At 41.4% G+C, this 14,247-nt stretch overlaps 1 protein-coding gene across 1 annotated transcript; it reads right to left on the bottom strand.

The window, feature by feature from the left end:
• Nucleotides 1-287: 287 nt before the first annotated feature.
• LOC108886034 (ras-GEF domain-containing family member 1B-B) lies at nt 288-14,141 on the bottom strand. The gene is made up of 14 exons (XM_018680639.2): nt 13,894-14,141; nt 7,154-7,705; nt 6,880-7,002; nt 6,285-6,422; nt 5,607-5,822; nt 5,008-5,082; nt 3,502-3,594; nt 3,284-3,386; nt 2,842-2,921; nt 2,552-2,647; nt 2,356-2,451; nt 1,918-2,041; nt 1,738-1,810; nt 288-1,626 (listed from the first exon to the last, which is right to left on the bottom strand). The coding sequence occupies exons 2-14, from the start codon at nt 7,697-7,699 to the stop codon at nt 1,593-1,595; spliced, it is 1,797 nt and encodes a 598-aa protein (XP_018536155.1). The 5' UTR covers nt 7,700-7,705; nt 13,894-14,141; the 3' UTR covers nt 288-1,592.
• Nucleotides 14,142-14,247: the final 106 nt, after the last annotated feature.

Here is a 14,247-nt window from a genome sequence, read left to right as displayed (position 1 = left end):
GCATCAGTTAAAAACCAAATCACACATTTTTCAGTTATTCTGTTTATTTGAAAGAAAAAAATATAATTCTCTTTTCACAAAGACCTTCAGTACAAGTACCCAACAAAATGATACACAAAAAAGACTGAAAAAAGCATACATGAGAAACACTTTATAAAACATATGAAACATAAAATGAGCTTTTTTAAAACATAAAAATGGGATGTAGCATCACTTTCACTCATAGGCAGATTTTTTTAAAGGACCACATCACGCTCACATTGTCACAGATGAGATGAAGAGGAGGATGAGCTTCCTGTTTGTATTTAAGCTGCACATATACAAATCAGTTTGTGCCTTATTCAGACACTTATCGGTCATACATGAACTGGTGTATTAAGAAAATAGCTTACCAACACAGAGCCAGCCAACCAGCAACAAGCTCACGGTGAAACTTCAGAGAAAGAACATAAAGAGAAGACACATTTTTTAACCTTCTGATACAAAATACAACTTAATACTGTGTAGAAAGACGCCTTAAAATAGGAGTCACCAAATCCTATAATACAATACACAAGACCCCACTGAAGTGCATTTGATTTGATTTGCATGATGTTGCTGTCACTCGCACAACTTTGCATCACCACTACGCAGCCAAAGTGCACACATCACAAAATGTTTAGAACCAAACAGCATGTGATTGATGAAAATAGTGCCTCTAAAATGTGTTTGGAAATATGTGGCTGATGCACTGACTTGTGTTGTGTTTAAATTAAGCTTGGTTTACTGTGAAACAGCCTGAAAATGGTGCTGTGAGCAAAGTGGGAGCAAATGGACTGGATGTGGCTCTGCTCAATACATTGGCATTATAATCAAGCACTCAGCAAGACAACAAGCAGCAACAACACTTCTAAAAGCAGTTGTTAGCCCATTATTTATAATACAAATCGATGTTCCAGAGTGGATCTCCCCTCTCTCTGTGGGTTTGGATTGAGCTCAGCCAGCCATTCCCACAGAGAAGCAGTGCTAATGTTGCAATGTAAGCGATGAGTTTTGAAGAAAAGGCCATCCCTTCATGCTTCTGCGGTATGAGGCTGTTGTTGCCATGATAGAGGTCCTCTGAATATATAAACAAAGTCCATACACTTTTGACTACCTCTGGAGTCATCTGATATCCTGTAAGTGCTTCAGACAGAGCTGATGATGAAGAGGAAGAAGCAGTCGATAATCCATCAGTAATCTCAGCTCTTCTTGGGAATCATTGGATTTAAAAATGGTTTCAGGCCATGAAGACTCACAAGACAGTAGGTTATAATAATAACTGCAGCACTGGGGGTCCTTTGGCACTGGATGAATTTCATCAAGGACTGTTTCAGTATTTGATTTATAAATCATTTATGCTTCTTGTGATCTCAAAGCCCAGGTAATAGTGTTCTGCTTATCTGTAAGAATGAGGGCCCAGCTGCACTGGTTGTCCTGCACTGTAGATCAATGTCTGTTCAAGACCTACAATGTGGCCACAGGAGTGTAAAAATGTGTTCATAAAGAGGAATCTGTAGCTTTATAAAAATCCTTGTTCATCTACAGTCTGCAGAGCAGAGGAGATCCTTCTCTTAGGACCGATTCTCACGATGTAGAAGGGAGGATCTGGAAAATAGAACGTAAAAAAAAAACAGTGTTACCATTTTAATGAATTTATTTCATGCTATGGTTAAGATGGTATGGTTGTTGCATGCATGGGCATTGTTCTACACCCACCTTAGAGACCTACGACTGTCTTTCTCCATGTTGTTCTCAGGTCCTTCACTCTCATATGAAGCCAGATGCAGCTCTATGGCAAAAACCAAGACAGAGTGAGTTTGATTTGTTTTCCTACTTGGTGGCAAACTGTGTGGTTTATATATGAAGAGATAAATGCAGAGAAGATTGTAAGCTGACCGTCTTCACTGAAGACTGGTGTGGTAACGAGGTACTGGAGGATCCGTCTGTCTCTGTCGAACGGACAAATCACCTGACGCCAAACCAGGAACTCGCTCACCTGCTTTGCCAGCTCCCACAGTTTCTGTTGAGAGAAAACGACAACAGACTTCATTAATATTGATGCCAGTTTAATGGAAGTATTTGGTTGGCTTGTTAACATCCACAAAACTTATTAAGAAAATCAGAACACAACTGCTTCTTGATGTCATCTGAAGAGAAAAGCACTAAGGGGGAAATGTATTGGTCTTTTTAGCCACAAGAGGGCAACACTATATCACATGTGAAAGCCTCTTCTCAAGGCCTGAACAATTACTGTGCAGCAGGGACATCATTTAACTGTAAATGATCAAATCTTACTGTGTTGATTGAAACTAATCTCTTGAATTATTGACTGACCTCAAAGTTGATGTGGCCATTGGCCAGCCTGCTGGCACAGCCTTCATTCAGGAAGTAGATGTCTTTAATGAGGAGACTGAAGAACGGAATCACAATCTGTAGCAAACAAAGACAACAGTTGTTTTACATTCACATTTTACATTTGGGACGATAGGATTTTTTTTTTTTTATAGAACAATCCTGTGTGCTCTCTCACCTTCTCCTGGCTGCTGTGTGCTGTCTCAGACCGCTGGGTGGCGCCACGGAGCGCAGTCCGGTAATTACTGAAGTTGCTGGACGGGTCCATCTGGTGCTGTATGAGATCAGACAAAGGGGGCATTGAGCAAACACAAACATATGGGCATGGACAATGTTTGCACTCAGCCTACATGTGATTTGAACAGAAAACTACACTACTAAAAACATCAAATTGCAACAGAAAATCTTCAAACCACTGGAACACTCTACATGCACCAGTGTATCACTGATGTGTGCAGGTTGTCTCACCTCCAGGATTTCAAATTTGTCAGTGTTGACTTTACTCCAGGTTTTCTTCAGTCTTGAAACAGGACTCATGTTCATCCCAGCTGAGAGACAGAGACAGTATATGAGTATACAAAATATTTACAGAGACAAACCTAAGAAACTGAGCAGGCTGGTCAGCTTCAAGCCTTCAATAATTCTGTTTTGTTCTCCCTTGAACTGATTAGCCTAAACTCCAGCTGGCACTGTATTTGCTGACGTCATTAGATTTGATTACTGGCTAAGAAATAAGAGCTGCAATTTAACTGTAGCATCCCCTACTTCAACAAAAAGCTGTGACAAAGTGGGCTGTGAAATGAAGAGTGAGCACTATGGTGATTCTGCACTGCATTTCCCAGAAATCACCTGTCATTCAAACAATGTGGGGGCGAAGCACTGTCTGATTTTAATTATCTGTTGTACTCACTGATGATGGCCATGAGGGAGTTGAAGTTGCCGATGTTGAAACACTCCTGAGCCACGTCAATGAAGAACTCTATGATCCGAGCTCTGTGTTTCTTCTTCACTGGCTGTAATGATAGAACACGGCAGGAAGTGAATCGATGCTGTCGTGTAACACACTGTACGGGTAAGTTTTAGTTTATTTTTTAGTTTTAGTTTTAGCTTCAAGAAATACAAACGTACCATACAGATCTCAGTGGCCACCAGGTAACTCAGTCTGTTGAACCAGTTGACGTAGGCCTCCAGGTTACTGGTTTTACGCTTCCTAAAGAAACCCTAATAAACATGGAAGGAGGGAGAAGACATGATTAAAAGACCTGATTTAGTCAGAGTACTGAGAAAAAAATAAGTATCAATACATTACAACTGAGGAAGACAATAATATGTGGTTGAAAGCTACAGAAAATGCTAGTAAGTAAACCTTGAGTCAAGATATTTTTTTGAATATTCTTTTCAGATTATTTTTTTGGCACTGAGGACACACTGGGCACATTAATCTTTAACAGCTATCTATTAGCTACTACCTGACAAGATAAATTCGGATTTACTGTATGAATATCTGTGTGACAGACTGCTGCTCCTCTGTAATTTCCTTTGCAAATGGATCTCACACCCACACAACCTTCAGACCACGTCTGTGACGTGTCTATTATTATTTTCTCCTCATTTACATCTGCTTTTGGGCCTTTTGGTTTTCTGCAAGACGATTTATGGTGAACCTGTTTGCAAGAGGCACTTTTATATAAATAAACATTATAAAAGCCTTGTATAAATAAACTTGACTTGGCTGTGATGATGTAATCCCGGAGATTCATAGCTCTATTAAATGCTTACACAACACCGGCAGCCCACTCCACTCCAAACTTCCCCTCTACACTTCAGGACCCCTTACGCTGACTCAACCGCTCTTTTATACAAAGTGGAGCTTATATAACAGGCACAGCAGTGAGACGCAGCGCGGTCGCAAACACAGGCTGAAAGCTTATTCTCAGCTGCACTGATTGAAAACGACCCTTCAGCTGACTCACAGGACCACTTAGGAGGGAAAGAGCCCCTCAGATACACTTAGACATACGTGGCTCTTTCATACTGTGTTTGATGCATTTTCAAAAGCTGCATTTAAAAAAAAGCTGCACAATATCACATTTTATCTGCCAGAGGGATCTTTCATGTGGTTTCTAAACCAAATTAACTTGAAGTGAAGCAGACCACAAATTACCCTCAAAGTAGAAACAAAAAGAAGACACTTCATCAAAATAACAAAGAATGACTTAAAAATGACTACAATCTGTGTCATTTCTTTGCTGCAGATAATTGTTAACAGGTCATCTTGCTATCTTTACACATAAAAATATACAGCAAGCTGCAGCGGTTAGATCTAGCTGTCTGCTAACTCTGCCTGAAATCAGTTAATTCGATCTGGATGACTTTGTGAAATCACCCATTTACTCGTGGAGTTGAAAGATGAAGGCTTTAATCATTTAGAAAACCTTTTAATCAGCAACATAAAATTCTAGACAGAAAAAGCAAACAAGTAATTCTAAGCTACTAGTTTATCATAGAGAGATCATGATTATGTTTAATGTCAAATTGTTTCAAAGGGTTGTGATTGGTAATTGTGCAAAATCTAAATATTGTTAAGCTGAAAAAGCTAATACATGGTGTTTGCACATCCGGACTCAATTGTACCTTATGGTTCTCCAGAGGATCCTTCATGGCAAATGTCTGGATGAACTCCTCAGGACCGATAAAACTCAGTCTGTCCTGAAGGCAAAGAACAGGAGCAGAAAACCATCAGGACAACAATAACAATAATATATATAAGACATAGATGAGGACAAAGAAGGAAGGATGGTGATCTAGAAGAAAGGGAGACTGAAAGCAATTTATTCTTTAAAATAATAATGGTAGTTAAGTTTCTATATGTACCACTGTTGCAAAGCAGATGCAACAAAGTGGTTTATGGAGAAAACAGTAAAACTAAGAAATAAAAATCTGAAAACAAAAATGTAATAAGTCAACACACAAGCAGGACAGCTTGGCTGTTTATCATATATATTATTTACATTACGGCTATAAAAGTGTGTTGTAAAACATTGCCTGTACACCACACATACAATACATTTACTAAATTTAGTTCAGGCCTGCTTAATAGTAACCACATGTAAAGACTTATAAAATTCTTACAACTGTGAGAACACTTTTAATCACAGACAAAGCTACAGACTGTCCTCTGAATCACACAGTAAATAATCACATGTGACTTGTGACAAGATCAGGGTTCTTACCAGTTCAATGTGCGTGAGCTGCTGAGCAAGGATGAAGGGGTCGTCGCACACGCTCAGTACGTCGCTTCTCTGACCCGAGGCCTGTTTGCTTTTCAGGGAAGCGGGCCGCTCCATCGCCACGGCATTTAGCGCCGCCACGGCCTCCTCGTACTGGCCGAGCGCTGACAGGCGTTTGATCAGACGCTGGGTCATCTGCTGCATGGCTCGCCAGGAGTACTGGAAGCACGACACAAAACAACACAACAACACAAATCATGACATGAGATACTCGAGAAAAAGAGTCTCCAGGTTCAGATTTGTCCAGATCACAGCCAAGTCTACAGCCATGCTAGCAGCTCTGTAAGGCTAGCTAAATGAGCTATGAGCTAAATGCTGGCATTCTGGTGTTTAGCAGGTACAATGTTTCCCATGTTAGCCATAGTAGTTTAGGGTGTTAGCATGCTAACATGTGCTAATTAGCACTAAACACAAAGTGCAGCTAAGGCTGACGGGAATGCCAATAATTTTGCATGAATTTTGTCATAAAATATCTGGCCAAATAAAGCCACCATACATAATGTGGCAGTCATATTTGGTGGCATAAAAGAAGTCATAGACTTTCCACACATTAGACAAACATCTTTGTTTAATTTTAATTGTTTTAAAATGTAACTACAGCAGTTAGTACGTGGCCCTAACCTCATCGCCTCTGGCCACGTGGTGTGTCATGTCCTTGAGGCAGCGCATCATCCTCTCGTCCCTGAAGTCATATGGGAATGTCTCTGTCCACTCGGTCAGCAGCTGCACCAGCTTGGGTGCCACCTCGCGGAAACGAATCTAAAAAACATCATATCGCATGCTAAGTGTCACTTAAGTACCCATTAAATCATTTGATAGCATTTATGGATGTAATCTGTCTTGGGACAAAATCTAAACCTCTTGGCCTAGCAACTGCTGTCTGTCTTTCTGAGACAAAATGCTGCTATTATTTGCTCATTTGTTTACTTTATGGTTCCCATGAAATGTGTTCCCTTCACTTTTATTTCCCCAGCGTCAATTTGAATCCCCTCTGTCTGTCTGGAATTTCTTTGCTTATGAAATACTCAATAAATATTTCCACCCAAAAAAAGAATTATGGAGGTTTGTGTGGGTGAGTGTTTCTGTGGGTGAGAGAGTGTGACACTGTTATGGTGGGTGTGAGTTTGTGTGGGAGAGACAGAGTGAAACGGAGAGAAATAATTATAACTGTGCGTGTATGTGTGTGTGAGTGTGAGCAGGTGAGTAATCCACCCACCTTATCCAGCAGGGCGTCTCCGGACCTCTGCTGCTCCACACAGAGGTGACAAACCCTCGTCATGAGCTCGTACGGGTGCAGGAAAAGGCGTGAACTCAGCAGGAAGGTGAACACATACGACCTCTGATGAGGAGGAGACAAAACAGCTCTCAGAAAAATAACAGAGGGCAACAAAGTTCGACACAGACAGACACTAAACTAGTCCGTTTACAAGCACCGGAAAAGATCATGTACTTCTTAAAGCACGAAGAGAGTACACTGTACTATTACTTACATCGGGGTAATAGTCCACTGTGGGGACCAGGTGCTGGATCAAAGCCTCAAGAGATGCTGAAACCAAACTGTTGTCATGGTAACACATCTCGCCATAGCTAGCAGTGATGCCGTGTCCATAAAGTCGAGCTTTTGCTGCAGCGGTGTTGTTACGACAGGACTGCTCGCTGCTGCTGCCACCGCTGCTGCTGCTGGTGGTGGTGGTGGTAGTGTGGCGGTACGCTCGGCCCGGACAGGAAGTGCTGTGCTGTCGGGGGCTGCGAGGCTGCGGCGAGGAGTATGGGTTCTCCGAAACCGCACAGCTGCTGCCATAGTGATGCTCCTTCGCCGTCACAGAGGAGACAGAGGAGCTGCGGTAGGAAGTGTGAGGCTGCGGTATGTCATAGGGGTTTTCTGTGGCAGAGTAGGCGCCGTTGTAGACATTCTCCTTGGCGGGCTTTGGTCCGGTGCTGTTGCGGTATGGGCTGTGAGGCTGAGGATGGTTGCTGTTGTTGCTGTATGGAGCACAAGAGCTGAACTTCCCGGCGTACGGAGTTGTGGGAGGCATGATGACCTGCGGAAAAGACACAAGGAGGAAGTTAGGAGCGGAACTGCAACTAGCAAATAATAATAAATAATTGTGTTTATTAATGTCATTTGTCAATCCGCTAACCCAGTATTTCACTAACAGTTTCAGCAGTGACATTAACTGTGGTACTGTGTGTTATGTGAAAAAATACAACCGTTAAATGCTTTCTACTTTCTAACTTCAGTATTCCCAGCTGTTATGGACTAACCATCTTTTGGTCAACATAAGAAGTCACTGCTTAATCTGCTCTACTGTAGTAAATCAAAAACTCATGACTACAGATGTCTCCTTTATGTTGCGTTATATGCTGTTTTACTACAGTGTGACTCAGCCTCCCCCTCTTGATCACACACAGCAGAGACTTAGAGGTGTCTGTGAAAGTAATTACACTTAATCACATAATTTTACCCCTCCTCTGTTTACTGTTTTGGCTTTGAACTGTTGCAAGATACCTCCTTGTGAAATTCACTTTCTCGAAAAAAAATTATTTGTTGGTGAAATGTTTTACAAATAGGCCTTTTTTCCCCCCATTGTCTCCTGCTTTATTTGCATTTTTGTCATACTGCTGAAGCTTACTTAGAAACAAGGCTGCATGAAGGGGAAAAAAACAGGCCGACAGATGGATGATCTCAAGACAGCAATGATTTTTTTTTTGTCTCAATGGTTAAGATAATTGGATCTGAGGTTGGTAAGCTGATCCCAGATCACCACCAAGGCGTGCTTTAATTCTGGAGCCATCTTTATCCTGCTACTGTTGTCTGTCTAGGAGCCACATGCCAGCATAAATCTAGCTGCATACTCACATACACACACACACACGCATACCCCACACAGCGACGTATACACATGCACATACACTGTGCCAGAAAACAAAACCCTGCAGGGAATCCAGCAGACTTTTGTTTGTCCATCAGAGCGCCGACAGAGGAGTGTCTGCCCGAGCCAACATCTTACACACACACACCCTTGTCCACCATGGCGCCTAGCCCCATGCCGGTATAATCCAAACACACACTCACACATGTCGCACATAAACAAATGACGGCTTGAGCAACACGCACATACACTCTTGTATACTACAGTGCCTGGCGTCACGCCAGAGTAAGTCAGACCAGTGCCAGCCCGTCTTCTGAACTCTGTGATCTCAGCCTGCTGTTCTCCTTCTAACTCGGTTAAAAGATTACAGTGGCTTTACCTTCCTAGAGTTACGATATGTAATCTGGAGAAGTGCAGCTCTGGTGGTCAAGCTGAGATAACAATCTACTGAGTAATATTTACCCCAGATTGGACGCCTTGTTTCTTTCTCTGAGCTTCTAGTTTGCACTGAAAGGTGACCTTAAACAAGAGGAAAACACGTCTAGAACTCTAAAACCAATCTCGGTTTTTCCAGACTGACTTCCTGAAAAGTTGACCCTTTGGATAGTTGCGGCTTCCAAACTGCAGCCCTGAAATTCTACTCTTTCTAAATCATAGGTTGGACTCTCTGCGGACGGTTTAATAATGACGTTGGGAGCATAATTTCATATTGAAAGCATTGTTTACATACTCTTGTTTGTAAACTTCGAAGATTGCAGCCTTACAAAGAGGTCTGATGTGGTGATAAAAATATAGGAAGAGGCAGGAATGTATAGTTTTGTAAGAACATTGCACCAACAAAACCACACGGATGAAGTTTCATGTATACAGGGGAATTGAATGCTTTAAAATACCAGAGAAATACAAGAATTGCATTCTCCCTTTAACCAGCATCCGTTTTGTAATGTGGCACAACAGACAATATCTCCTGTGTTGACAAATGGCACAGACTGTAGCGTGTGTTGCCCAAAATGTCATAACCCGGTTCATGAAAAGGTTAAAACAAATTGAACTTTTGATGGAGCAGCGGGCAAATATCATCTGCTAATGGATTTTAACCAGTGAAATTTGTCCAAACCGCTTCAAAAGGACAACACAGTTTGGTGGTTCCAATGAATGTGACAGTTATCAAATGTCCTAACTGTATATGAATGCCGCCTTTGTCTAGATTTTTAGTTTCCAATGAAAGTCTGAATGCTTCCTCTTAATCCAACAAGGATAAATTAATTGGGGGCAGTGGTGGTGTTCATCCATCTGTTTTTGCGGCTGAACTAGCTTAGTTCTTGTTTCCCTACAGGTTTGCAGATGCTCTAGCAGTGAAACTAACTTCATTCCAGTTGGTTCCAGAGCTTAAAACAACCTTTTTTTTTTTTTTTTATCTTTTCAACCTTAGGCAGACGATTTTTTTTCTAAATCACATAATGTGGTTTTTAAAGGTAGACCAAGCTATTCCGAGGCCAGTTATAACAGGAGGGGGAGAGCGAGGGGGAGGTCTTCAACAATAGAGGTATTATCTATCCTGTCATGGCATTAACAACCGCACAAAGACCCCCAGGAAGAGATCAGAGCAGATCACTGCAGATCAGACACACACAGCAGCTTTCACACACTCTGTTCTCCACCGTCAGGCAGTATGACGCCCTGCCTCTGTGTGAACTGAGGCTGGGATCATTTTCACATCAGTCAAACCAGTACAGCAGACTTTTTCATTCTCCTCTAAGGTGTGAACTCTTATTATAACTTGAAGAACATCATGTACTGTGAGGTCATGCGTCATAAATCTGTTCTTATTTTTTTATAAGTGCAATAAACACACAGGAATCTGAGCTTGTGACACTAGTAAAGGAATATATTGATATATGACATATTGAAACTCACATATTGGCATAAGCAGATAGTACTGCACGTGGCTAGAGTACATATACAGCACACAGTGGACTGTAACAAAACAGTGCAGTCATGCAAACTGGTGTGCAGCTAACTCAGTCATTCTAAATTGTCTTTATTCAAAGCCAATTGACCCCAGTAAGCATCTAGGTATTCACAGGCCTAATAATAGTCAGCACTGAAACCCCCTGATGGTTAACTACAACAGGAGCTTCCAAAGACTCCTGCTTTTTGTGACGTCTAATCAAATTTGAGGCCTTTAAGCAGGGCCAGTGGCAAGAGCGTAATTCAGTATTGCTGTCTTTCAACCATCATGTTGCAGCAAAATTCTCTTCAGTAGCTATGAAGCACGATGAAGCTGTTTAAACTGATTTGTCATGACTAGGATACTGCCCAGTTTATCTAAACACAGACGATGACAATTCTGTTAATTCCAGTGAGGCTCCCAAAACGTGGCACAATCTGCATTCACAATAATGATGCCACACCCTGTGAAATTTACTAACTTGTATAAAGTTCAGCATGTAGGTCAACACAATGTGGACATATGGCATGACAGATAAGCAGTGACAAGAAGCAGTCTTGTTAGGCTGAAGAAACAACCTGCACCTGATAACAGGACCTGTAAAACAATTTCAGAGCAGTAAAAGGCCAATGTAATGCCGTGCTATCTTTGTAGCTTATGTACTTTGACACTAATAAGTTACAGCACGTAAGGAGTATGAGGAGGGAAACCCTTCAGTCTGCCTTATTCCTGACGATATATGAGGTTAAAGTCCAGGCTGTGCTCATATCACCCAGTTGTGGTTTTGTTAAAACTGCAAACTAAATAGTTTCACACAGAAGTTAACCCTTTAAACAGCACTGCCATATAGCTTGCTTATTTTATCATCCTGATGATGAAAACTAACATTAATGAGTCCAGTTTTCTCTACAGGGAGGGCTCACTCACTGCTGTTTATAAGAATTTCACTCTCAAACTTGTGATTTGTTACTTCCTGTGGGAGGAGAAGTGACTAAACTTGACTTCAGCGTACGACAGGCAAAATGAGATGAATCTATGATGTCTCAGTTAACGGTGTGGGAATGATCTTCTCTTAATTTTGTGATGAAATAGCTCAAAACGTGTCATACTCAATCTTTTTATCAGACCAAATTTTTGATGAGGAAAAGTCATAAGACCCTCAACTGCTCTTCCAAAAAACTGCCCTCCCCTCAGCAAAAAGTAAAAGTGCATAACCCTTTTCTGACCCCTCCTTCCCCTCATAATTTTTGTGCAGTCCCTAAATGTGGCACAAAATTTGACCAAGATGTCTTAAAATGTTTGTTTTTCTACCAAATCAGGGACGTAAGAAGGATCTACAAGATTACAGAGGTCAAGCTCAAGACTCAGTGTAGGTATGCAGTGAGGTTTCAGCCGGGTTGTGCTGATGTTTTTTTTCTTTTCTTGTGTAAATGCTGTATATCTTTGTCCAACTCCTTCTGGGACTGAGTCTCTGGTTCATTTTAACAAAAGAATTTCAGGGTTTCAGAAGCAGAAACATCTGACCCCAGTGCACTTACTGAATGGATGTGTCTTCTTCTGTTATGTTCATGCAATATATGAATAAACAGCTGAAAATGAACATCACTCCAGATGTTATTTTGTTCTACTTGGCTGTCCAAGCATGCAAAGCAGTTTCCACCATGTTGCTCCCATAATCCATGTTGTTTTGAGGTTGTTTTCTTGTACTTTCCTAAAATTACATTCTTACAAAGTGAACCACAGCTCTCATCCTCCCAGCACCAGACTTCAAGCGTCATCATCACCTGACCAAACGTCCTAAAACCAAAGTAGATGAGGGGAAAACATCACAGAGCTCAAACAAACTGCCCCACTTGCACTGTGCTCAACCAAGCGTACGGGTCAGATCAGGCCTGCAGCCGCTGTCAAAACACCAGACACTGGGACCCGCTGACCAGTGTAAAAACCCTGCACCTGCACCGAAATCTGATAGTCAAACAGAGCCGGATACAGACAGACACCACACTCAGATTGACTGGGGAGATATGTGGAATACAATTCACCCACTGAAGGACCCGTTCTCATCTTTTTTCCCCACATACACACACACACACGCTGCATTTAAGGATGCATTTCTTTGTCCATAGGCTCTACACAAACAAGGTTGCAAGTGCATGGAGGCAAACAAGCTCTCTCTCACACATACCTGGCCCCTGCATGATCTGGTAGGCTAGTACAGTATTAACCTAGAGTCAGAAAGGATAAAGACACATTATCTCTGCTGCAAGGATATAATAAACCTAAGCTTGTGTAAGGGGTTTTCTCCCTGACACACACACATTTTTTTATTCCTTTTTTAAGTCTATAAACCTACAGATCTCATAAACCTCTGCCTCACAGCACAATGGAAATATTTCATATTGAGATTAAAGTTGGAAAAGTAACTTTAAGAGGTTAAACAACTGGATCTGATTGTGTTTAGACCAGCTGATGTCCCAAATTTTGCTTGTGCTTCCCAGGCTGCATTTCTGTTAATCATTAAATGAGTTTAACCATTTAATTGGACTTGAATTTAAGCAGCCTGTCTTGCCAAGCAAATTGAGGCATTCATTTCAGCAGGTTAAGAGACTGTTGGTTTATTTTTAAAGGCATTTGGACGGTGAAAGAGATGATTCAAGCTTTTTAAAGTCTGTTTGGGCAGAAGTACACACACTTTCTCCTATTCTTTTTTCTTTCCCCTACAGACACATACAATCTGTTATTCTCTCCCTCCCTCTCTCTCTCACACACACACACCTGCACACGCGCGCACGCACACGCACACACACACACACCAAGCCTGGTCTACATTATGAGCTTCTAACTGAGTCATAACACAGTAAAAGTAAAAGCTGACTGTGAAAAAGCCATGCTGTGCAACCACAGTCCCATCACAGGTGCTGGTGAGTAATGTTTGTTTGTGTCTGACAGCCAGCCTAATTATAACACAACAACAACAAATGCTGCTATGAGGAAGATAAAGGACTTCAGGGAAGATTACTTTTTTGCACTGGTTTGTCAAATATCACATGACTGAACATAAGCTTTTGAGTTAACATGATTTTCTGACTTTTCATTTTTCATTTTTTCATTTTCATTTAAGGAAGTTAGGTTTGTTATTGCTGGAGTTAAAATGTAATAATAAAGAGTCTTAGTGATGCTAAATACCTACAAGAAATGAAATAAACACTGTAAGCATTATTTTTGTGACTGTAAACGTTAATTTAGAACTATACAAGTGTGTTATTATGACCCCATTAATTTCCAGGAGTTACATAACAGATTTCAGTTCGGTATAACGCAATTTTCTGGCCATGAACCATAATTTCAACAACAATAAAGTTCATTGTTTCAATGTACAATCTCATCATTCACACGATGAACTTACCTCTTATGTGATGCAGCTCAATGTCCGAATGCAATCTCTCACTGACAGACACGGTTGAAAAAAGCAAAAGAAAAAAAACAAGGCTATCCAAACTATTTGTAGTGTCCGCTGTTTGAATCTGTCCCCACACCAAGATAAATATGCACGCTGTTCAACACGCACATAAGTCTTTTAGCAGTGTGTCCGTGCTGTGCTCGGCTCCATTGTGTGTCTCCGCTTCTGATACTTAAGTCAATTTGAACCAGCAGCGTCCTAATGAGCCACAAAGCGAGGCGTATTCAAATGACTTCCACAGAGCCGGGAAAATCCACCAATGGCTGCGCGAGGGAGGGTGCCTCGAGGGATAGCTCGGGC

This window comes from Lates calcarifer, linkage group LG9 (assembly GCF_001640805.2).
Source record: "Lates calcarifer isolate ASB-BC8 linkage group LG9, TLL_Latcal_v3, whole genome shotgun sequence".
Taxonomy (NCBI): Eukaryota; Metazoa; Chordata; class Actinopteri; family Centropomidae; genus Lates; species Lates calcarifer.
The sequence above is the reverse complement of the archived record's forward strand: the minus strand, read 5'-3'. Positions and strand labels throughout refer to the sequence as shown.

Bases quoted from the DNA above. Each gene is read 5' to 3' on its own strand.
- LOC108886034 (XM_018680639.2), bottom strand. From the start codon at position 7,699: ATGCCTCCCACAACTCCGTACGCCGGGAAGTTCAGCTCTTGTGCTCCA. The intron at 5,823-6,284 runs GTTAGGGCCACG...TCGTGCTTCCAG, and splicing joins ACGTGGCCAGAGGCGATGAG to TACTCCTGGCGAGCCATGCA. The intron at 2,042-2,355 runs GTCAGTCAATAA...TTCTCTCAACAG, and splicing joins ATGGCCACATCAACTTTGAG to AAACTGTGGGAGCTGGCAAA.